The 24,818-nt window shown below is 46.1% G+C and overlaps 1 protein-coding gene across 2 annotated transcripts in view; it reads right to left on the bottom strand.

Moving 5' to 3' along the window:
• MED27 (mediator complex subunit 27) overlaps positions 1–24,818 on the bottom strand; it is a gene marked incomplete at both ends in the record, with an annotated part of 215,403 nt that overhangs the window by 30,478 nt on the left and 160,107 nt on the right. Inside the window, one exon of one of the 2 annotated variants that reach the window (XM_079707235.1) lies at positions 8,194–8,301. The exons of the other annotated variant lie outside the window; for it this stretch is intronic. Within the exon in view, the coding sequence (XP_079563361.1) occupies positions 8,194–8,301 (108 nt within the window). The remainder of the gene's footprint in view (positions 1–8,193; positions 8,302–24,818) is intronic. 2 annotated transcript variants of the gene reach the window in all.

The following is a 24,818-nucleotide window of genomic DNA, read 5'->3' as shown; positions in this document are numbered from 1 at the left end:
GCTTTCTGAAAACCGCCCTTGGCAGTGAAAGGCTGGGCTGCGAACAAGCATGTGTGCAGTTCTCCTGGCTTCGTCCTGTTCATAAGTGGAGGAATCTGGGTGGCGCTGAGGACGCCCCACTGGACTCGGCAGGGCTCCGGCTGGAGAGCATAAGTTTAGCGGATCCAAGTCCAGGGACGACAGCGGAGGAACCGTGATTGAACGTTTATTTGAATCTGTCTGCCTCCCCCCCGATCCCCACTGCTGAACCACCTCCTTCCTGGATTTCCACAAAAGCCCCCACTTGACTCCTCTCCTACTCTGGCTAAACTGCTCTCCAGAAGGAAGTTGTCAATTTTTAGTCACTGCTCCCCAACTCAGGCCAATTGATGGAGTAAGAATTTTAAAAAGCTTAAGGCATTAGATTTTTATTTTGACAGGTTAGCAATTTGCAGGGGGGAAAAGTGACATGTGACCTCCAGATAACTCGGAAGGAAACCTCAAAAGAAACATATGAAGTTAATTCCCTACATTATCAATCCTGTTGAAGAAAACTGTTGGGCAGCGGGTCATATTTGGGAGGATAAGTCAGGTTTCTATCAGGATCTTAGCGCCGCGGTTTAGCGCAGGGCTCAACAAATGTAGCATTTAAAGACTATTCAGACATTGCGGAAGGAATAAGAACAACTTTTTGTATCTTTTCGTTTTACCAAATCACTGCCAAGATGACAAGGAGATGCCAAAGATTCTAAATCTAAATTATTGGAGAAGTCACCTCAGTATCTGAACTAATACAGTTCTCTTTCCATTTTCAGCCCACAGCTGTTTCTTCTGAAGTTCTCTGCTGTTCATCCTTCCTGCCTGTTCACATCATACACAGGCTGACATAAACACAGGGCCACGGAAGAAGAGAAAAGGAAGAATCTGCATATAGAGTGAAAAGTTCGTTTTAATTTAAAAGAGAAAATTACATACATATAAAAAAACCTTCAGTGTCTGCAAAATGTTTTAAATAGAAAAATCATCCAGAGAGAAATACGCACAGGTTTAATTAAGAGATGGACTCTCTAGCCTGATTGTGGCTTCTCAAAACACACAGCGCTCATTCTAAGTGAGGGTGTTGCTCTTTTTGAAGGCGTTGAACTACATTATTCAGGACCCTAGGGACCAGTTCTGACCACCTGGGATAGAAGGACGCTAGACAATACGCCCTGCTTCCCAGGCGCACAGGGGTGAGAAAGGGATCCGAAGACAGTGGCTTCCCCTTTTGCTGTGAAGGCACAGCAGGCAGTCTGTCCTTGATTTTCTGCTAGATTTATGCCAAAGAAAGCCATTTAAGCAGGCCTTCTAGAGTTAGTGCCCTGCCTTTCCTCAGGGCCAGGAAGATTTCAGAAATTCATTTCAGGGAGCCGGGACTGATGCAAGTGAATATTTATTAGCTTCAGCTTATTTGCTACAGAGGAGGGCATGGCTACCAATTTTTTGCTGGCTGCAATATTCAAAAAGGAGCATTCTGGAAGCTACAAACTTTCAGCCCCATGAACGAGAAATTATGCTGAACTATAGTGTCAGGGAAAAGAAACTAAGCATCCCCCAGTACTCTGGGCAAGCATTAGAAAGATCTTAAAATGGAAAAGCCAACCTTATGGTAATTGGGGCTGAATCTGCAGTCTTAGGAGCAGCCTGTGGGACTCTGGGGATTAGAATGAGTATTTTAGGGGTGGGAATGTGGTCTCTTTTCAGATAAAATAGAAACAAACCCCACAGATGACCAACTGCTTCAGCACGGATTCATCTGCTCTAAGGTTACACGTCAGATGTCAAAGGTCCTCCTAGTGCACAGGAAGAACTGGTGATAACAGTGACAGTCAAATTCACTCACCGAAATGAAAAATCCGAATGCCCGCAAATCAGTAGGCAAAGGAATGCTGACTATGATGCCCATCTGCACCTCCGGCACAGCCAGAGAGGGCAGATACCATCTGCAGGTGACCATGTGTTTAGCCTGCACTGCACCTGCGTCATCTTTCTAAAGTCTCCCAGCAATCGCACGAGAATGATAAAATTATTTCCAATTCACAGATGAGGAAACTGAGGCCCAAAGACGTTAAGCAGCTTGTCCAAAATCACATCGTTACATGTGGTAGAGAATTCAAAACCAGGTGTGTCTCCAGAGGCCCAGCTCTTAAACTGGGAGGAAGATGGCCCTGTACCTAGAATTCAGAGGGAATGCTGACTCACAGTGCCCCCCCTAAGCTGTCACAGCTCAAAGTGGTGGTGGGACACTCTTGCAAAGCTCAAGATGACAAACCTTTCAGGTCTACTGATGTGACAAACATCACCACTAAAATTCCTTTAGCAGCAAGTGAAAATTATGGCAGCTTACCAGAAAGTTATCAATTCTTCATTTCAAAAAATTGTATAATGAAACTATAAATTATCTAAAGTTAACACTTCCAAATAAAACTCATAAGCCTCACAGGCACTTCAATGTCTAAAACTTTTATTTATTAGTAGCTTCATCTTGCAAGGTCAACAGGTGATGTGTCAGTAGGGGTAGGGTGCTATAAACCAGCAATGGTGATGGATTTCTCCATGGTCATCCAAGTTTTCAAAACCACAAACTTCTATTTGTTCATCTGCTTAAGTCTGCCCACCCTCCCCTGGAGAATAAAAAAGTGAACAAGTTTTACAGGTCTGTTCTTCTTCAACTTTTCACTTTCAATCAGGACATGCACTTGTTACTAAAAAACTGCTGAAAGCACAATTTCAGGGCATCCTCTGCATATGAATTAAACCGGATTCCCCTTCCCCAGCTTTCACCCTTCCCCCATAAGTAACAAGAGGCCATTTTCCTGAAGGTTGTCTGAACAATTTCAAAGGCTATAACAAATCAAAATGTTCCCTGCATCTAATATCAAACGGGGCTGATGCCAACACTTATTAGAGGAATCAGATTCAAGCTTCCCCCAACCCCCTCGACCGAAACACACACACACACACACACAACTCTGAAGTGGGAAGAATGCGGGGATCAGAAATTACCCTGGAGACAGCTCTGGCTGTCTTTGAAGGTTCCCTTTGATACCACCATTTCTTTTCCTCTCTTGTGCTAGGAGGCTAAAAGCGGCCTTTTTTTTATTGATATGGGATAATTAATGAAGCTATAGCATTAACATAACCTAAATCCCCTAATAAGATAAATTCAACCAAGACACATAGCTTTTCAGCTAAGTCTGACTGGTGTAAAGTCAGGACAATGGCCAGGTGTTCAACACGCTGAGTCATGGCTCTTTGCCATGATGACAATGAAGAGTAGGGTGGTAAATCTTAACAGCATTTTAATATTTTGTTCGAGGAAGTAGTCTGCTGGTGCTTGGCATCAAAAATATGCATCACAGGTAAAGACACAGGATGATCAGGGTAGAGGTAGTGGTTGTTAGTGCAAAGTGAGAGGCTGGCTGGGATTCTAATGGGGGGAAAACCTGCCAGAGCTGGAAATCGGGGTGGCGTGGGGCCACTCTTGTAACGACAGATCTAAGCACACTTTCAGAAGCTGGTTGCTTTCGGTTTGGAAGAACACAGACAACTGCACAGGCAGGAGGATTTCGCAATTCAGACCCCTAAGCCTAGGCAAGGCTTTCCAAGCCACACCTAGTGCATCAGGGCAGTGATCCACCCCCAGGCAAGCGCTTAGGCACCAACTCAGCAAATGCAGGGCTGCACCTTTGGAACAGCAAAACTGCAGGCAACGATTTGTTCTTAGACCACACTTCAAGCTCCGAAGGCTCCTTCCAAACGCTGCATTTTATTTGGGATGTGCCAGACGGGTCAACACGTTAATTGCACTAATGCTTGCATGTATATAAATGTGTAAGTTCACATATACCAGTATCAGTACTAAAAAGAGAACACTAATAATGGCTGCACAACTTTATCATTTGTAAGGTACTCTGAAAAAAAGGGATGAATCGAATTGGCTGGGCTTAGATTCTGGGCAAGCTTCTCTGACAAATGTGGTAAATGTGCCTTTAAAACAACAAGTGGGGACTTCCCTGGTGGTGCAGTGGTTGGGACTCCGAGCTCCCAGTGCAGGGGGCCGGGGTTCGATCCCTGGTTAGGGAACTAGATCCCACATGCATGACACAACTAAGGAGCCCAGGTTCCACAACTAAGGAGCTCACATGCCGCAACTAAGACCTAGTGCAACAAAATAAATAAATAAATATTAAAAAAAACAAAAACAAAAAACAACAACAAGAACAAGCGGACTCAGTCCTCCTAATCGTGCTCTTCCTGCTTTTAGGGTCCCTGCTTATCTCTAGGCCAATGTATGCAGCTGTAAAAGGGAGCAAGAGGTCTCCTGTACCACCTTTGTGATAGGACTCAGAATTCAGGCTCCCAGACACACACTCACTTTCCTTGTGGTGAACAGAGAACCCGCGCTAATCCCTCATTAGGGGACCACGACCCGTGTGCACGTGCGTGCTTCCTTTATTCTTTATTTATGACTTCACTCCCTGTTGCTTCGTCTAGTGCCCGTCTCTCATTTCTTTTTTTCTTCTGGCTCTCATTTCTGATTCTCCATTCTTCCATCCCACCTGAAGCATTTTCACATCCCCAGGAGGCTTTTTCATTACCCCCTCCCACACATTACTATTCTACTGTGTTTCAGGCACTGAGGTATATCCAACAGGAGGGAGAGAGTGTCGGGACAGAGCCTGGACCCTCGAGGAGCCCCCGGCAGATGGAGGTCTGGGATCTGGCTCGGTGAGTGACCGGAGGCAAGTCATGTTACCACGCTGGGTCTCAGTTTCCTTGTCTGGAAGACGAGTCTAACCGTGGTACCTACGGTTCCATAACCACTGGAGGCAAGGTCTGCTTCGCACAATGCCTACCAGACCAAACATGGAGGACGCTAGAATATTCATTAACTGCAAGACAGACCTGCAACAAATAATCAGGACGGACGAATCCTAGTACTAGAGGAAGAGTGTTCAAAATGCCACGGAGGTTCGAGTGGATGACGATCACTTGTGCTGTGAGTAGAGGCAAACCCAGGCCTGCCACCTCCAGAGCCCGTGCTCACAGAAGAGGCCTCTGGGAAAACGGGGGCCGGATGAGAAGAGACAGGGCACTCAGCCAGGGTAAAGCCAGTGAGCTCGCCAGGTGGACGGGAGGGGGCGAGCGTCCCAGGTCAAGGGCGCAGAGCACAGGTGCAAGTGTGTGGAAGAATCTGGCACGTCCTGGGAGCCACAAGTAGCACAAAAGGCTGGAAAGTAAAAGACGAAATGTATGTAGAAAATGACAGCAGAGGAGGATGCAAAGGCGGGCAGAGGCCAGACCACTAGGCTTTTCTATGCCTTGCTAAGGGGTCTGGATTTCATTCTACAAGCCAGAGTTTTCAGAAGTGTGTTTTGCCAAACACCAGTGTCACAATATGCTCCAAGAATAAAGGAAGAAAAAAAATGGATGGTCAGATTCGTTAGGAAAAGACTGCATACTATGTACCCCTCTTGGGAGCTTCATAGGCACTTAGGCAAACTAAGTGTTTAAGAATTTCCACAGTAGGGCCTCCCTGGTGGCGCAGTGGTTGAGAGTCCGCCTGCCGATGCAGGGGATACGGGTTCGTGCCCCGGTCTGGGAGGATCCCATATGCCGCGGAGCGGCTGGGCCCGTGAGCCATGGCTGCTGAGCCTGCGCGTCCGGAGCCTGTGCTCCGCAGCGGGAGAGGCCACAACAGTGAGAGGCCCGCGTACCACAAAAAAAAAAAAAAAAAAAAAAAAAAAAAAAAAAAAAAAAGAATTTCCACAGTAAAGACAGAATCCGACGGAACGTTCTCTAACCCAGGGTTTCTCAGACTTTTCTGATCATGGACTGCTTTGCGCTTAACATCTACTAATACCCCACTTTGCTGCTTTGGGCAACGGGGACAGGGCAGAAAGAAAAAAATCATCCCCTCGGCTGTGTATTTCAGGAAGACAGCTCTGGAGGCCAGGTGAAGGAGAGACGGCGGAGGGAAGCGGGACGGCAGACTGGAAGTGAGGAGGCTGGTGCAGCGACTCAGCGGAGAGAGAAGGAGAAGCAAGGAGGAGTGAAGATGGATGCGAGGGGCCCAGCTGGAGGGATAAAGAGGGAGACTCGCCAGAACCCACTAACAGACTCCATATGCAGACAGCGGATGGAAGGCCTGAGCAGTGAGGTGGTACAGTCACCCCGGAGAAGGACCAGCTGAGGGAAGCTGAGGCTGATTTTGGATAGGCTGAGCTTGAGGTCCGTCTGGGGAGGAGAGGTCTGACCTCGACACACATCAGGAGTGATCCCTGTGCGGGGGGACATGTGCGACCACAGGGGTACATGTAAGAACGGCCAAGGGGCATGAGAGGAGAGGGAAGAGAACCGCCAGTAATCTGGGAGTCAAGGGGGTAGATGGGAGGAAAGGAACTACCCATAGCAGCTGAGGAGGAATAATCAGAGAGAAATTCCAGAAGAATACATGTGAGACTATTTTCTAATTCCCTTGTTTTAAGTGCAGAATAAAAATAATACTAATCATTTACTGACTATTAACTAGGTGGCAAACCGCTTGTGTTATTTTGGACACTTTCAGTATGGGGCAGTTAAATAATATCATGTTAAAGATTGATACTGATATTGCAAAACAGGTAAAATCTCCACTCCTTATAATCTACTTTCAGAGTATGCTTCACTGGCATCCTGAATTTGGTATCTCTTACAGCACGGTCATTATTAGTACCTAGCTTTTATATATTTATTCTTTATATCCCCAAGTCACTTGTAAGTCCTTGGAGAGCAAGGGCGTGTTTCATAGCAGGGGTGACTATAAAGTGGTAAATCTGGAACAGAGGCAACAAGAACCCTGTCTCTAGATGACCACTGACTCGGGCTCTTGGCGAGGGTCTCCACCGCCCCAGCCTTGCCTCTGCTGCTGCGAAGGAGTTTGGCATTTCTCGTTTAGAATCGCCATCTGAGTTTCTGAGTCACATACACAACAGATCACACTTGCCCCAATTATCTATTTTATTCTCCACACTTGGTCCAAAGACACTTTGGTTTTTCCAAAAAGAAAAAGGAAAGCTTCCCTGGAGGACTGCTTTTCTCTCAATGGGGAGATTTATGAGAACTCTGCAGGACCCGGGGAGTAAGAGTAGCTTCCCATGGGGACAACACTCAAGTGGAACGTGGAAATTCGAAATGCTGGGTTACTTGTTCAAAATACAAACCCACTTTACAAACCCAAAGTACAGACCCACTTTACGGGTCACACCTTTTATATAACACACTGTTATGTGCTAAGCTACATTTGTCACCTGTTATTGGAGAACATTCTATCCTCATTATAATGTGGCCGTTCGGTGGTAAGTGCTGGTACAAACAAACTTTTAAATTTTAATGGGATTCATGAAGAGAAGGGAAAGCTCCAGGGAGAGGTGAAGATGGAGGCTTAGTGTCAGGAAGTGACCAGGGTGTACCTGGGTGGGTGTCTCTGGCAGAATGCTCATTACGCTCTGGAAGCAAACACAAATGAAGGCTGTCGACTCTCATTAGCATCCTCTGGTGCTCTCTGTATCTCCATATGGAGAGTGTGCAGTCAAGAGAAATTAGGGGTTCACGTGGGTGAACTTCGCATGAAACAAATCACTCATGGAAATAACTCATCTTTTTTCAACTGTAGCGTTCAATACGGACTGCTATGGACAATCAACTTCTGGGGGCTACTTGCTAGTTTCAAGGAAAATGATCATTATCAGGTTGTGTGTCAAATTAACTTGAATTTCCCTCATGGTTCTAGGAAAAGCAAAATGCTGAACCCTGGGCTATTGATGTGCGGCGCGACTAGGCAAAAAAAAAAAAAAAAAAAAAAAAAAAGAAGGGAAAGAAAAGAAAGGAAGAAAGAAATCCATTTCCTCAGAAGACACATTTAATGAGGCAACTGGGGGTCTAAGGTGATAAATTAGAAATTCAACTAAGGGTAACAGGCTTAAAGGAAAACGCAGAAGCTTGATGAAAAATGCAAGGGGAGAGAGAGAAATGTTTTTTTGTAAAGTGTTCAGCTTCATACTGATAAATCTATGCTTGTTGATCATTTTAGCTATGATTGCTAGTGTTTAATGTCATTCATCTGGGACTCTATTACATTTGTTCTGGGATACAGAAAATAAAGGAAAAAACAAAAGACTCCAGAATGCTTACCTTGCCATCTTCCGTGTAGACGTTCTCATTATACCCCTTCACTATCGTTCGATCAATGAACAGGCTCCGCATGACGACAATCACTTTCAACACCTTTCCCAAGGTCACCTGCCAAAACACACGTGTACAAACATGAATGCTTACACTAGAACATGCAAATCACATGAATTGGGCAAAACAATGAGAAGAAGAAAGGATCACCTCTCCTCCTGTTCCTGAGAGACACACCAGTGGACACTCGGAGGAAAGGCGCGGTGGTGGCGCCTTGTGCCAGCCTCCTAAGGCATTTAAGATGGCGCAGGTCCCAATTCATCTAACTACCCTGAATTTATTTATAATATTGGCTTATAAACTCTCAGGATAGGCCTCCCTGGTGGCGCAGTGGTTGAGAGTCCGCCTGCCGATGCAGGGGATACGGGTTCGTGCCCCGGTCTGGGAGGATCCCATATGCCGCGGAGCGGCTGGGCCCGTGAGCCATGGCTGCTGAGCCTGCGCATCCGGAGCCTGTGCTCCACAACGGGAGAGGCCACAACAGTGAGAGGCCCGCGTACCACAAAAAAAAAAAAAAAACTCTCAGGATAATTTCCAAATGTTTACTATCTGCTGGATAAAGTAAGTTTCCCCCCTTTTTTTCTTCCCTGTCTTAAGATTATCTTCTTCAAAGACTATCTTACAATTCTGGCCTTCTAGGAGTTAGAGCACATTTGTTTTCATATTATGTCATAAGCCTATGTACACCCATGGACTATGTAGAGAGTACAATAGAGGTATGAAAGGCAGGCACCAGATACCCTCTGGTTGAACTATCTTTTTTTTTTTTTTTAATATTTATTTACTTGGCTGTGTGGGATCTTCGTTGAGGCACGAGGGATCTTTTTTATCTGCGGCATGTAGGATCTAGTTCCCTGACCAGGGATCGAACCCGGGTCCCCTGCACTGGGGGCACGGAGTCTTAGCCACTGTACCACCAGGGAAATCCCTGAACTATCTATTTTTAACAGCTGGTAAAAAGTGGAGCAGTTCTGAAGGTAAATGAAAAGTAGCTGAATTTTATCTCCAAAAAGGAACGTGATCCCGTAAATACACTTAAGTGCATTTACTCTCTTAGAACCTAAGCACATGTTATAGATTAAAAAAAAAACAAAAAACAAAAAACCCTAAAAAAAAGTGCAGTTTCATACATGCCGGGGAAAAAGTGACCTGCTGGGCTTGCTGAACAGGCTCAGCCTTCAGAATAGAAACAGCGCCTTCTTTTCTTTTAGGGGCTCACAAAACCCTTCTGATACTTTGTCAAGCCTCCTCTTTCATTTCCTAGATGAGACCCTAAAAGCAGACTCGGCAAAGGACTCAACCCAAGGCGCACTGTCTGGGTTGGTCCATGAGGCTCTGACATCACAGAATTGGCTAAAAGGAGTCCTGCTGGGCTCAGACAAGAGTCTCTGCCCCAAGCAGCAACCGGAATCCTGCAACTCAAGCAGCAGGCAGTTTCTCGGGAGGCCACCTTCAACCAACCTTTCCTTACTTCCTCATTCCTTGCAGTTCTTAACCTACTGCTCAAAACAACAACGGTCTTCTCTTCTTGATCAGTCCTGGGTGTCAGTGAACATTACTAATACCTAGTTCCTTCAATAACGTCTAGTGCTGAGTTGATCTCTATTTCTATATGCCCCAAATAGTACAGAATATAAACGGGGTAAGAAAAAGATATGACATGTTTACTTACATTTAAGAGAATGTTAAAAGTACCTTATTTCTGGATAGTACTTTCAAATATTGCTATACCGTGTAACATTTAATAGGTCATTTCTTGCATAACTGGAAATCACTATTTAAGGATGCCAATAAACCAGCAAGGTAGTAATAGGAACTCTGTCTCTAGTTTACATGCAGTCTTGGAAGGAAGCAAGGGAGGGAGAGGAACCCAGTTATAGTTTTGACAGTCATAAGCACTGAAATTAACAGCCTCTCGCTGGGTTACAGTGAAGGTCCAACATACCCCGTCCAACAGTGCCACCATTTTCTAACATATTTTAACTCTCTTTGCTAAAAAGTGTAGATAACTAAGCAATTGTTTCCTTAAAAGAAACGAAATCTAGCTGACTTTAACTGATAAATTACCTTAGTAATTTCTCAAGCTTCTTAAAATGAAATTAAAAAAAAAACAAAACAGGGCTTCCCTGGGCCCGTGAGCCACAACTACTGAGCCTGAGCGTCTGGAGCCTGTGCTCCGCAACAAGAGAGGCCATGATAGTGAGAGGCCCGCGCACCGCGATGAAGAGTGGCCCCCGCTCGCCACAACTAGAGAAAGCCCTCGCACAGAAACGAATACCCAACACAGCCAAAAATAAATAAATAAATAAATAAATAAAAAACAAAAACCAAACCAAAAAACCACACTAAAGATACTAGAAATGTTATATTTAATTTTTTTGTTTTATAAGTGATTTTTGGTATTTTAAAGTTAACTAATAGTAAAATAGTTAATAAATGCATATTATTATGGAACAATCTAAAACTAGAGAAAAAAGGAATAAAATAATTGTTTATAGACTTTCCATCCAAAGATAATCACCACTTTAACATTTTGGGGTACTTCTTTTTAATCTTTTTACTATCAAAGATGCATGGTTTTGGAATTTTTCATGTTTATAATTGAAACTAAACATGTAATTTCAAGTCAAAATTTTATTTAAAATTATGAGGTAAGCATCATTCCATATTGCTGTGTAGTCTTCAAAACTGGCATTACAAGTGGCCTGGCATTCTACTGAGTGGCTATACTATAATTTCTTTAACCATTCGCCTATTGCTGGACATTAGTTGCTTCCAAATTTCCCCTAATATTAATATTAGGCTGCAATGTGCCCTTTTGTTCACCAAATTTTTGCTGCATTTGGTATTACTTCCTGAGGATAGATTGGTAGAATTGTAATTACTGGGGCAAACAGTACAAATATTTTAAGGCTTTTGATACAACCTACCACAAGGGTTAAGAACACTATGGTCAGCACTCCACTCGTATCAGCAATGGGTGCTATTAAATCAAAACAAGACAAAATAAAATCCACCCCCTCGAGAAGTACCGACTTAATTACCTTCTTTAAGCCTTTTATTATGGAAGACTTAAAAAAACATATACAGGGCTTCCCTGGTGGCGCAGTGGTTGAGAACCCGCCTGTCAATGCAGGGGACACGGGTTCAAGCCCTGGCCTGGGAGGATCCCACATGCCGCAGAGCAACTATGCCCGTGCGCCACAACTACTGAGCCCACATGCCACAATTACTGAAGCATGCATGCCTAGAGCCCATGCTCCACAACAAGAGAAGCCACCGCAATGAGAAACCCGTGCACCGCAACAAAGAGTAGCCCCTGCCCACCTCAACTAGAGAAAGCCCGCACGCAGCAATGAAGACCCAATGCAACCAAAAATAAATAAATAATAATAATAAAATAAAATAAATTTAAAAAAACATATACAGAAGTAAATGAAATAGTATAAAGAACCTCCATGGACCCATCCCAATGTCAACAGCTACAAGTCTCGGGCAGATCTTTGTTTTACCTACACCCTCACCTACTTTTCTCTTCCTGAATTATTTTGAAACAAATAACAGCCATGGTATCATTTTATCTGTAAATACTTCAGTCTGTATCTCTAAAAGATAAGGGCTCTGAAAACAAAAAAACACAGCCATGCTGCCACTCCACACTCCACATCTAAAACAACAACAGGGATTCTCTAGTGTTATCAAACCTGCAGTTCGGTCAGTGTTCATTTCCAACAGTCTCATAAATGACACATTAAAAAAAAAAATTTGCTTGTATCAGGATCTGAGTATGGTCCACGCAGTGGAACTGGCTGACCGACCTCACAAGTCTCTCCTAAACTAAAGGTATCCCTCTCTCTATCCCCCTCCCCATTCTATTTGCGGAAGAAACTGGGTCATTTTTTCCATAGTTTTCCACAGTCTAGATTTTGTGGATGGCGTCCCGGTGGTGTACATGTTACTCCTTACTCTGTACTTTCTGTAAATTGGTAATTAGATGAGATTCAGCCTTGATTTTTTTTTTTTTTTTTGGCAAGACTACTTCACAGGGGTGTCACAGACTACCAACAGGAGGCATGTGAGGTCGGGTGTCTCAGTTTGTGATGCTGGCAGCTGATGACCCATTAAATTCACCAGGGGTTACAGACGGTCGTATTCCAATGAGATCAACAGGCTTCATTATTAGCTGGAACACTTTTATAAAGAAAAACTTCCCCTATCTACTGACTGGTTGGTTACCCAGCGGTAGAATTTGTTATATATGTGAGAGAGGATAAATGCTCAATTCTTTCCATTTATTTACCAGCTTTCTTTTTTTAAACTTTTAATTTTATATTGGAGTATAGTTGATTGACAATGTTGTGTTACTTTCAGGTGTACAGCAAAGTGATTCAGTTATACACATACCAGTTTTCACACAATGCACTGTCTCACTAGTTTACTTCCAATGTAGATGGCTTAGTTTTTTTCCCTTAACATTATTATAAACTCAAGGAGTGAAACATATTTGATATATGTTTGTCTGATGCAATTGTTCTCCTAATGGATGCTCGAACTGCTCTGTCTGTGGCTGGTGGGCACCTTTTTGAGGCTGAGTCCTTTCGTCGTAACCCTAGTCTCTGTGATGGCTTCCTTGCTGTCTGGCATATGATACCCCAGGCCTGTCCTGTACGGTTCCCACCTGAGGTCATGAATCAGCCATCTCCTCAAGCAACTCTGGTTCCTTCCAGTGGGACGTGGTATTTCAAGACTGCAACCAGAGCAAGGGGCAAATCATTTTTTGATAGGTTAAATTTTTTGTTTTTCACTCTATGAATCTGGGTTAGGATAGTTTTTCCTTTCCCCCTTTTTTTTCTTATCCTACATTCATTTATGTATTGAGGTTTAAGCGTTTCAACTTCTTTTCTAATAAAAAAATAAGGTCCTCCGCAGTCATACGGCGCCCCCACTCCTGCCCCCCCAATCATACTTCGCACCTCTGCCCCCCACCCTCCGCCCGTCATACCTCCCCCCACCCCTCCTGCCCAGTTTGCTCTGGAGTCCTGGGATAGGCTGGTTCTCCATGCCCCGCCTCGTGCGCTGTGGCTTCATGCTATCAGGGAAGGTGCATGAGCCAGGGAGGCTCATGAAGTGCACCCCTCCAGCTTGTGTCTATCCTGGGCTGTGCTAGTTTATGGACACTCAGTGCTGTGAAGTCTGGCTCTGGTTTACTTTTATCATCTCTTGAACCTGTCAAGGTCTATGAAGTTTGTCAATTCTTACTTTTTATAGAGATAGAAAGGACCCTGGTACCCAACTAGATTGAATATGCATAGAGTTATGGCTTTTTGAATTTCTAACACGGTCATAATGAAACTGCATACACTATTCTGAAGCTTAACATTTCGAGGCTTTGGAATCAGGCGCATTTGGAATCGGGTCTTGGCTCTGCTGCTGGAAAGCGTGGCCCAGTTACTTACCTTCTCTGAACATCACTCTCCTCCAGCTAATGGAGATCAGAAATGCCGCGAGGAGTCAAGGAGACAAGGCGCCTGGTAAGGGGTGTGGCGCGGGGCCTGGTTCCCAGGGGCAGCTATTGCTACTCAGCCCAAAACCTTGTCTGGACTTCACAGAGGCGAAATGATTTGAAGCCAGCTAACGTCGAAGCTGGAACCACAAGGGCTGCTGCCTCCAGTCCAGTGAAATTGCCACCTATGCTAATTTGACTTTCTGCTGTCACACCTGGGGCTAAAGGGACACTGCAGAGAGTGGGTGACAGTTGTGCAGGCCCTGAAGTATGAACAAAAATGTGCTCCTGTTGATGCTGAGAGTCTGCAAGCTTGGGGGGCAGGCGGTGCGGTGAAGGTACGAAGCTGCCACGTGGGCTGAGCTTGCTGACTCCCAAAAGAGGCCATTGACTGTGAAGGTCAAGTGCACTGGGACTCTGTGCCACACCTGTCCTTTACAGGCAGGGTGACCAAGGGTGAGTCGAGTCACCTCTCGTGCCTGCTCACACAGCTGCAAGACGCGGAGGGGCCCGCTGAGGAATTAAATGCAACGACGATCCATGGGAGACACACGGCCGCGGGCGGGGCGCACCACACAACTCACCATCTATCAGCCTTCGTTCTCCTCAGAGGTGGTGCGGTAGACAGGGTCCTGTGAGCCCTTTGAGCCCTGCCCTCAAGATGGAGCTTCGTGTGTGTTCTCTAACGTTCTTCCCAGCTCGCACGTCACCCTGTAATGATTCAGATTCTTGTGTATCTGGACGGTGCCAGTTCCTAACGTATCTGGATGCAGCAGGTTGCAATGACCTTGGAGTTTTGGTAGACTGATACTGCAGTGCACCATATACAGGCCAACAGACACGGTTCTACAAACTAGCCAGTGCTGGCCATGGCTGGAGCAAAATGCCCAGAGACGGGACCACAGGTCGGTGCTTGGCAACTGCTATGGGATCCCACAAATAAAGCTAATGCATCTGGTAATGAAGTGGGCTTGCCGTTGCCATGGTAACCCTTCTTCTACACTGAGCAGGTCACTCTGCTTCTGCGTCTGTGCCCGCGTGTTCAGATGGCAAGTTGAGAAGAGTCTAGGGGTGCACTGTGCTTCCCCAACGGGAACCGAGGCACGCTTGGAAAGGAAGCCGCTGGGCTGGACCACCCAGCCGGCCGTCACCCTTCCAGGAAGTGCCCTTAGAGATGCTGTCGCAGCCCATCCCCTTGTGGGGGCTGCATCAGCGGTCTTCTCTATCTGTTCTACGGCAGTCGCCTACCAAGCTGTGTGGCATTGGGAGAATTTCTAGTTCACTATGGCGAGGCAAGTCGCAAAGTGGGAGGCAAGCTGAGGAGAACAGCAAAGATATTTCATTCTGCTCTGCCGCTGACTGCTGTCCAACACAAACGTAACATATCTGGTAGTTGAGACGTTATCTACACTTGGCAGACCAGGTGAGCTCCGAAGGTGGGAGAAGCTGATCGCTTGCAACCTCACTCCCCTGGGCTTGCGCAGGGAGAAGGCACCCTGAGCCTGAGCAGTAGCTGTGTCTAGGATGCAGCGGAGGCGAGCTGACCAAAGGCTTATCTGCACGAGGAACCTGGACTGGACACAGCACCCCCTGGCCCAGCATAAAGCACGTGTGTGGGAGGTGACATGGGGAGCACAATACTTGTCACTCAGACAAAGGCTGCATGGATGAGCTCTGCTTTGGGGGCAGGGATACAGTTAAAAAAAAAAAAAAAAAGAAGCCAACCATATATACATACATGTGTCCACAAATGTTATTTTTCAGGTACAAACAAGGTAAAAGTTTACTGTGTAGGTGTCCTTAAGGGGCCTGCTGTACTTGAAATGATGTTTTTCAAAGTGTAGTTAGAAAGGGGTGGGGAGGGAGGGAGAGGGGGCAGACGGGCACCTACAGGAGGTTCAGGAACAGTTTTTCTTCAGTACAGAACCAAGAACCTTCCTCTCTGTACTAATGACAAAGAAAGATGGGGATAAAGTGAATGATCCCAATAAGCCCTTATGTATTGAATATGTAAGTGTATGTATTATGTGAAGCACTGGGCAAGGACACTACTTCAGAGAATCATGTAACTTGAGAGCTGGCAAGTTTTAAGAAGTCATTTTCTCCAACTCCCCCATTTTCAAAGGGGTAAACTGAAGCCTAGAGAGGTTAAGAAGTATCAAATATGGCTCCTACCTCGAAGGAGGTGATAAAACTGACATATGCCTGAACTAACTGGAGGGTGGTACACGGCGCTTGACCGCATGGGGCTCACCGTGTACTTGAGAAGTTTGGGGGAGAAGAGTGCTGCGTCACTGAGCTGTCGGAACATGCTGGGTTGGGTACCCCACGATCTGAAAGGCGGAGTTGGTTGTACAGATGAGCACTCCCCAGACGACGTCCCATGAAACATTCCTCCAAGAGATGTTCTTAGATGTGATCTGGAAAACGCGTTCCCCCAAGCTGTTCCCTGACGCCTGGGGGTCTTCCCCCGAATAATGCAGATACCCCCTCGGCTCTATGACAAGGACTAGGGCGCGCCCACGGGGCTGTGGTTTCCTCCTCTACCTAAGAACCCTGCAGTACAGCCCAGGCAGGTGTCTCAGTCTCATTCTGAATAGAAGCAAGCTGAGGTTTAGCAAGCTTTCAGGGCAAGGTCACTGCTGTTCTGCGCAGGGCCAGGCGCCTGCCTCTTGCTGTTTCCCCTTCTCATGCCTGGTCCATGATCCCGCAGCAGTGTCTCTGAATCACAAGACACGGCGACCACAGAGCCTTGGACCAGCTAATCCTCAAACGGCCAGCCATATTTTCTGAAACTCTGCTAAGTGGCTCGAAACCGTGCTTCCCAAGGCTCCTGGCTTCCCTCCCAAATGGCTTTATACTCACACTCCTGACCTCATCTATAAGATGCCACTAAAACACTTGCTTTGTCTAATTTTAGTGTTTTTGTTTTTTGTTTTTTTTTTAAAGTGAGCGCTCTGAATTCTGCACAGCTGCTAGGTATGTGCAGCCCTGACAGAACCGTGCTGGGCGGAATTGTTCTCTTGACAGCAGGCCTCGCAAAGCTGCAGCAGCAAGAAGGACTGGGACCTAGAGGTACAGAGGGAAACTGGCTGCTGCTTCTTTCTAGGAAAACTGTAAAACGGGAAATAGCCAAGAGAAGACGGAGACAGACCAACCCTGAAAGGCTGAAGCGCTGGCCAAGCTGAGGTAGCGAAGATGAACTTGCTGTCATGGCTGGAAGAGGAGGTCACTGGTGCGGGGAGCTGGGCAGTAACCCAGTCGTAACAAGAAAATGGGCTGCGTGACTTGGAAACCAAGAGGTCAGACGGAGGCATCATCGAAGATAAAACTGATATTCCTCTACGCTGAAGGTCACTTGTTTTTTGCTCAATGGGGTGGCTCAGTTATGCCTCTGATGATAAAATGCAATGCAACGTAGTGTGATACAAGAAAGAGAAAATCAAACTGGAAAGCGACTCCCATGGATGGGCTAGATTTGAGATGTGAAGTTGTTACAGCCTCAAGATGTGAATTATACCTTCCCTTTTGACAGAGACCTAGGAAAAATAAGGCAGAGAAGCTGACTTTAGGTTCTGTCTACCAACAAGTTAGAAAATCAACTTGCCAGCAAGGCAAGCAAGCATGGGAGTTACGTTTAAGGACTCTGGGGGAAGGAAAGACCTGAGTTTAGATTTCAGCTCTGGCCCCTCCTGGCTGTGTGACGTGAGGCAAGTTACCTGGCCTATTAAGCCCCGGCTTTCTTGCCTGTAGGACCCAGCATAAGGCTGCTGTGGGGAGGAAATGACACCAGACTTGTGAAGGGCTTAGCACTGTGATTCAAACACGGCCAGCACGCCATCCGTGGTCATGCTGGGTGACTCCCTCCTCGCCCTTGTCATGGGGGACAGGCAGCATGGGGAGGGGGCGAGGTCCAGGGCTTTGGAGCCTGAGAGACCCAAGTTCAAATTCTGCCTCTGCCATGTACAAAGCAGCGTGGCTCTGGGAAAACCAACTCACGTGAGCTCTGGCTTCCTCGTCTCTAAGATGGAACCCTTTATAAGGACTGGGCATCCACTGCTATTAAGTGTCCAGGGGAGTCACTACTGTCACTCGCTACGTGGTAGCAACTGCTGTATCACTGCGGTAATCTTTTTATTTTGTGGTACGCGGGCCTCTCACTGCTGGGGCCTCTCCCGTTGCGGAGCACAGGCTCCGGACGCGCAGGCTCAGCGGCCATGGCTCACGGGCCCAGCCGCTCCGCGGCATGTGGGATCTTCCCGGACCGGGGCAGGAACCTGCGTCCCCTGCATCGGCAGGCGGACTCTCAACCACTGCGCCACCAGGGAAGCCCCGGTGATCCTTTTTAACAGTTACGAAGCACCCCGCCCAATAAGACAGGTTCATTTTTCTTTAGGTGGCTTGTTCCCTTGATGAGTACATTTGAATCGCCTCCTAAGGAGCCATCAGTGTTAACCATCTGGGCACTTCTGATCTTCCTGAACCCGTTCCTCTCTTCAAAAGTCACAACTGCCCTGGTGGGAGTGGAGTTTCATCAGAGAGGTCTTACTCATTTTCCAAATTTGTTTTCATGACAAGGAAGGATTAAGAAATAAGTTTCCATTTCATACGATAAATAACAACTTCCTCACAGCCATCCTCTCTCATCTGGCTTCATGTTCCCCTCAACAACAACAAAATTCACACACAATGTAAAGAAGCAAAAAGACCACAGAGAAAAACTGTGCTTCCCGACCTTGGTTTCTGGCTACCTTATAGGGTTTCCCTTGCAGTGTCATGAAAAATCCCCCAAACCGTCAAAACAGAATTTAGTTCATTTCCATTTATAAAACATACATTCAAATATATAACATAAACCCCTCTGGGAAAAAGGAGAATACGACGCCTGTATAAAAATAGGGCATCAAGATTCCAAAAAGATGTTGAGAGAATCAAGTGGGATACGGGTTAGCTGACAAAAGGAGAAGCTGACTATTGTTTTCTCCAATATGCTGAAAACGTCAAGTTTCTACTAAGGGATGTGATGCGGAATCCCCGTCAGCACACACACCCTTCACTTGCCCCCTGCCCTGAACACGGCAGCAAGGAAGCCACTGCACTCAACGTTCCTGTCTTGCAGGACATGCCTGCTGCCCGGGAAGCAGCTATTTTCTGTCCTGGGCAGGACCAGTTGGCCCAGGGGTAGGAACTGGGTCTGGTACAGAAGGTTCTCTCCATACTGGCTAGACCACGTACACTGCCTCCTTCCAGAATCTGGCCTGGAGAACATGGAGAAGACTGGGAACCAAAAATAGCACTCCTCTGAGAAGGAGGCCATGTAGCGAGAGAGGGCGGAGGAATGAAGTGCTGGGGAAAGGAGGAGGAGGGACGGACGGACGGACGGATGCACTGGAGCCTGGAGCTGCCTTGAGGTGCAGACGGCTTGCTTTCCAGCCCTCCCCCTCCTTCCACCCAGCAGTTACTTGTTAACGCACGTCATGTGCAGGCCTGGCATCAGGTACACAGAGGTAAACGAAAGAGACCTTCAGAGAGCTAACAGTCCTGGTGCAGGAGACGGGCAACAAATAAGTATATAAATAAAAATGTATAATTTGCCAAGAGTTTTAAAGGAAATAAACAAAAAGGGAAGGGCTCAAAGAGAGACTATTTAGGCAATACCTATGTGTGAAAAAAATGACATTTAGATCAGATGATTCAATTGTTCGTTTGTCCATTGAATTCACTCCAGTATTTCTTGGACACTCACTATCATACCAAGCATCCGCCTAAGGATTAGAGATGGAGCAGTGAACAAAACATCTCATAAGGGTGCATTCTTGGGGTGGGGGGAGGGGATGAGCAGACAATAGAGAAACAAAAATATATCATCTGTGTGGGGCTAGGAAGGCAATAAAGCTGGGTGAGGGGGCAGGTTCACATGCGGTAGAAACCTACTACCTAAGGTGAAGCTAGGCCATGCAGGGTGCTGGGGCAGCGGGCCCGGCCATGGGAGGAGCCTGGCAGAGGCCTGGGTGGGAAAGACCGGAGGAAGGAGGAGGCAGCCGGTGGGGAGGGCAGGAGAGAGGCAGGCGCCGGGCAAGGGCGGGCCGGGGCGCTCGAGAAGGGCAGAGGCTCTGACAAGAGGCTAGCTGCATCCGGGGTGAAGTGGAAGTCACTGCGGGGCTTCAGCAGAGAAATGACAGGTTTGATGTGTGCTTTAAAGAAACATGTCCTTGGCTGCTTGGTGGAGAGATCAAGAGAAGAAACAGGGAGACCACGAGAGGACGATGACAGCTTCGACTGGGGCTGTGGCGGCAGAGGAGGTGAGACGCCAGTAGATTTCAGATAGAACGAAGATGGAACTGAAGACAGGATTTGCTGACAGATGGGCTGTGAAGTGAGAGAAAGGGGGGAACTAAGGAAGCTTGTAGGTTTCTGGCTTGAGCACCAATTAGATGGTTTTGCTGTTTACTGAGATAAGATGGGGAAGCAAAGGGGTAAAACAGGGGGCAGGGAAAATCACTTCTCTTTTATGAAGTTTAAGACACTTCTGAAACGTCTCAGTGGAGAGATGTTAAATGGGCAATTTGGAGACTGGGACTCGCGGCTGAGGTCTGGGCTGGATAGTTCAAGTTTATGAATGATCTTATCAGGCCCTCATTTTCAGGGCAGTCTGGGTGAGTTCAGATGACCTGAAACCTCACCCTAAACCCACGCAACTGAGCAGCATTATCTGGGCTCTGAGGAGCTCAGGGGTGTTCTTCCCGGAAGAAGGTGGGTCTGTGGACTTAAACAGGAACCATCCCATCGACCAGGCGATTCATGTCCAGGTGAAGGTGATCCCCACATAGATCTGCCACTTGCCACCTGCATTAGAATGGGACCACGGTGCCCTCCGGCACATGTGACCCCATTACACCTCCACTTCTGTCGATACCCTGTTAGGCAGCGCTTGGCTTTTTAATATTTTGACTGTAGGATATGTGCCAACTTGACCTTGATGTAGAAAATTTTAATTCAAATCAATACATGGCCAAGGTCACTTTAAAATCCAATTAATATGAATGGGAAAATATGCCCCACAGTTCTGCGAGCTGAAAATGGAACACTTGCAAGTTAACAGCAACAAAAGACACAGTCACACAAGCCTGTCTGGGCCCTTCTGTGTATGATAATGCAGCTAGCTGTGTCTTTAAATACAGGCAGGTCTTAGAACACCGAAAAACGTTACATGGTTTTGGCTTCTGTTTAGGGGAGCTTAAAATTAAACTGTAGGTTCTTTTGAAGAAAAACATAAAATGTACTGAAAACTGTGAATTCCTATAACCTGATTTTAAATAAATTAAACCCTGGACTTCAACTCACCCAGGAATCCCTAGAGAAATCTAAGGCTTTAATAGAGTTTGAATAGTGGCAATGTGCGTTTATATAGAACACCTTCACAAAACTGCTTGCAATGATAACATAACATAAGGGGAAACTGAGGCAGATATTTCCGAGACCTACTTCTACTAGCAAAGGCAACCAGGCTACAGGTCGCTTCCTCCTCAGATGTACCACCTTTGCCCCACATTTACTCCTTAGTGACTTTAGAGAATGGCTTACTCTATACCAAGAATCAGAGAATCATGCAACCAATGATGAGGACACTATGACGGCTGGTTCTTCCAGGCTATTCTCTCTTCCTTCAGCTTCATTGCCACCCCATCTGGAACCCCAGCTTCCCTACCCTTAAACCAGCTTAGAATAGAATATAAATCAAGCATCCACCTAAAAAGATAAAAACTGCTTTGTAACTTAGAGGAACGACTGCAAATTATGTAAAATTGGAATGAAATATTAGGGGTGCCAGTGAAATATCATAAACCTATTTCTCAATTTATTTTATATTTGGATATTTAAAAAAAAAAAAAAGGCTGCTGAAGGGATTGGAGCTGAGCTGTATGAGGAAAGGCCCACTTTGGGTGGCCTTTCCAGCATCCCAGGGAATCCTCATGGATTTGAGGTGCAGATGTCCTGCAACATGGGGCTGAAAAGAAAGCTTCAACCTGAACGCTGCCGGCTAAGGTCACGAGACAGTTGTGTGAGGGCGTGTGTTCACCTCTCCAGATTACACTGCAGCAGCAAATGAAAAGCAGCCCGAGTCTCTGCAGCCAAAGGACAAGCTGCTGCCTGGCATAATGTCTGTTCTGTCCTCCCCTCGTGGACTGGTTCGAAGGATCGCCTTGCACTCTCCTTCATTCGAAAATAATACAAACCAGCAGACTTCCCGTCCATCCGTCCCTCTCCCCACCAAACGCCAGTTACCTCATCTGTTGCTAGCATGAATGCTCTTCACACACTCATTATTCTTTAATGATGCCTGTTTGTAAATAGCAAGATGGGATGCAATTAAACCATGAGAGGCTAAATAAACACACATACTAATTAGGATCTTTACAAGAGATTTTTTTTTTCATGTATAGACTGGAATTTACCTTTCATTAATCTAACTTAATTGCAATAGTGCACCAATAAAGAGTCAACACAAATTAAGTGCTCTAAATAATCTCCCCATATTAAGGGTGAGCAAGTGATCCTTCCTTTGGGTACCAAGCCCTGTTCTGCAGGAGGGAATGAGATGGGAAAACAGCACCGCTAAGCATCAGGAGAAGGAGTTCGGCAGTGCGACGGGTGTCACAGCACTGTCACGATGCTGCGCTTCAGGTGCCTGAAGTCAACGAGGTCAGGGTCATAGGTTCACACTGCAGCCTTCACCCCTCATGAGTCGACTAGCTTTGCTCAGTTCGGAGGTAGCAGGCATCACCCCTCAACATTTGTCAGCTTTCTGTCACTGGCTCCAAGAGAGAAAGAGTAAAGGTTTGGATCAATCAGTTCAAATCCATTCCCACCGCTAGAATAATAACGCCCAGAAACATTCGCTCTGTGGCAAGGCAGTACACAGCAGAGATTTCTGCACAAAAGGGACGTCTGTTAAGTGCAAGAAAACAAAAAGTTCTGGTGTTTTAACCTTTGATTCTAGAAGGTGTGAAGGATTATATACATTTGGCAACTAAACTGAACTGAAGCAGAATATGATGGTGTAGCAACATCAGACGTCTTTTTTGCAAAGGCCTCGGAGTACCAACAATTTATTCATTCAACAAATGTTGACTGAGCCCCTCCAGGTAGCAGGCGCTGGCTGGATCAGGCTCAGGAAACTACTTTAGGAAAAATGTCACTCGCTCCAGAGCTCTTTTCACCTTTTACATATTGTATTTGTCCTTCCCTGATCACTGCTGCTAAGTCATGTATCATCTTCCTCTTTGTCAAGCACAGACATGCACGGATGCACAGAGGCCCCGGCTTCCCTCCTGCTTCCTAACTGGGCCAGTGGTGCCACTGGCCTGGGGACTGCAACTCTGAAAAAAGCCAGGTCCTGAGAGGTCCAGAGGGGCAAGATGGCTGAGGCAACTGCCCTGAGGACCTGGGACTCTACATTCAGCGACATGACCAAGACGGCCTCAACCAGATTCCCCAGTTCCTGATTTTAAAATAAATACTTGGGATGTTCTCCATGACAACATTTCCCAAACTGTATTCCATGAGAAGGGGTCTGTGGCCAAATAGGTCGGGGAAACTGTGTAGACATCCTCCTCCTCTTGCAGATCCACAGCGTACAAGGGCATATGAAAGGCTCTGCAAAGGACTGCAATGAAGGAACCTGCTTAACTGGCTTTGTTTAACCAGTGAGTGCTTCTGAAACTTACTGCACACATCACCCTCCTTAAGAATTCATGTTGCAAGAAATCCACTGCGGGAAACACTGTTATATTACTACCAGGAAAGAAATACCCTGCCTATTCAACCAGTCCCTCGCAGCCTGGGTCCTGTTCCTCCAGGCTGATACTACACCTCAGCTCGCTCCCTGCCTCCCTCCCTCCCTGCAGGTAGAAACAGCACTGCATCGCTGACCCCAGAGCCTGGCACCCACAGGACCCAGGATCACTGCACACCAGCCCAACAGAGGCCCCGATGATGGAGAACGGCTCCCTGACAGACTGTGGATAAAAATGTATCAACCCTAAGATGTTTAACTGTTCCCAGTTCAAGAACTTCCAAAGATTCACTTAAATTCCTTTTTATGGTTACATTAAAAGTCTCTGAAAATCCTACTCTTGTAACAGCAGTACCGACAGCCCTCACTTAATCACTCTGGTAGATCATATATAAAAACAAAATAGAGCTAAAAAAATTCATTCCATGTTAGTGAGCAGATGTCTAGCCCATTTGCAATTAATACGACCCACTTCCATACAATCAGACTGCTTAAAATTCCTGGAACAAGATGTAAAAGTTAAGATGCAAATGTTCTGATTTTAATGAGAATGAATGGAAGCTATAAAATCCACTCTCCCTTTGAGGGTAGGTACAATCTACATAGAAGTCCCAACTGCACACTAAATTTATCAACAAAACAATCATTTGATAAAGCTTGTGTGAAAGAAGAAAACAGAACTGGGAAAGTCAGGAGTATATTTGGAAAGCATTTCCTACCAAGATTAAATGTTATCAAAGCCATTATTCTTTTAAGGAGCTTTCAAGAAAACTTGACTCATTTCAGTACATTTCCCCCAGTTACCTACACGTACTAGGAGATTCTTGTACTCCTTTGAGTCCATGAGACCTGGTCAGTGGACAGTGCAGAGGGGGAAAGAAAAGACCATGACTCTGATGCTTCCTGGATCACCCTTCAAATCCCAGCTCCATCACTTCATATGACCTTGAGCGACTTAGTTATCCTTCTGAGCCTCAGTGTTCTCTCTACAAGATGGTGATAACATCTTGTGTTGGTGTGAATATCAAATCAACAGGGGTGTATTAAAGAGCCAAACAGAGCTCCAAGCACATGGCAGGCATATGAAGTGGCAGCGATTATTAGAACTATTATATTCATGGTGGCAGGGGCATACTTGTCTAGGATCTAAAGACAAGTCTCAACTATCGCTTTTATTTCTCCCTGCTTGGAAGGCCCTCCGGTCGGCTTACCGAAACCTTACCCCTTCCTCGATGGTCCAGTTCGGAAGTCTCTCCTGTGGTCTGTATTTTCACT

This window comes from Hyperoodon ampullatus (assembly GCF_949752795.1).
Source record: "Hyperoodon ampullatus genome assembly, chromosome: 6".
Classification (NCBI taxonomy): Eukaryota; Metazoa; Chordata; class Mammalia; order Artiodactyla; family Ziphiidae; genus Hyperoodon; species Hyperoodon ampullatus.
The sequence above is the reverse complement of the archived record's forward strand: the minus strand, read 5'-3'. Positions and strand labels throughout refer to the sequence as shown.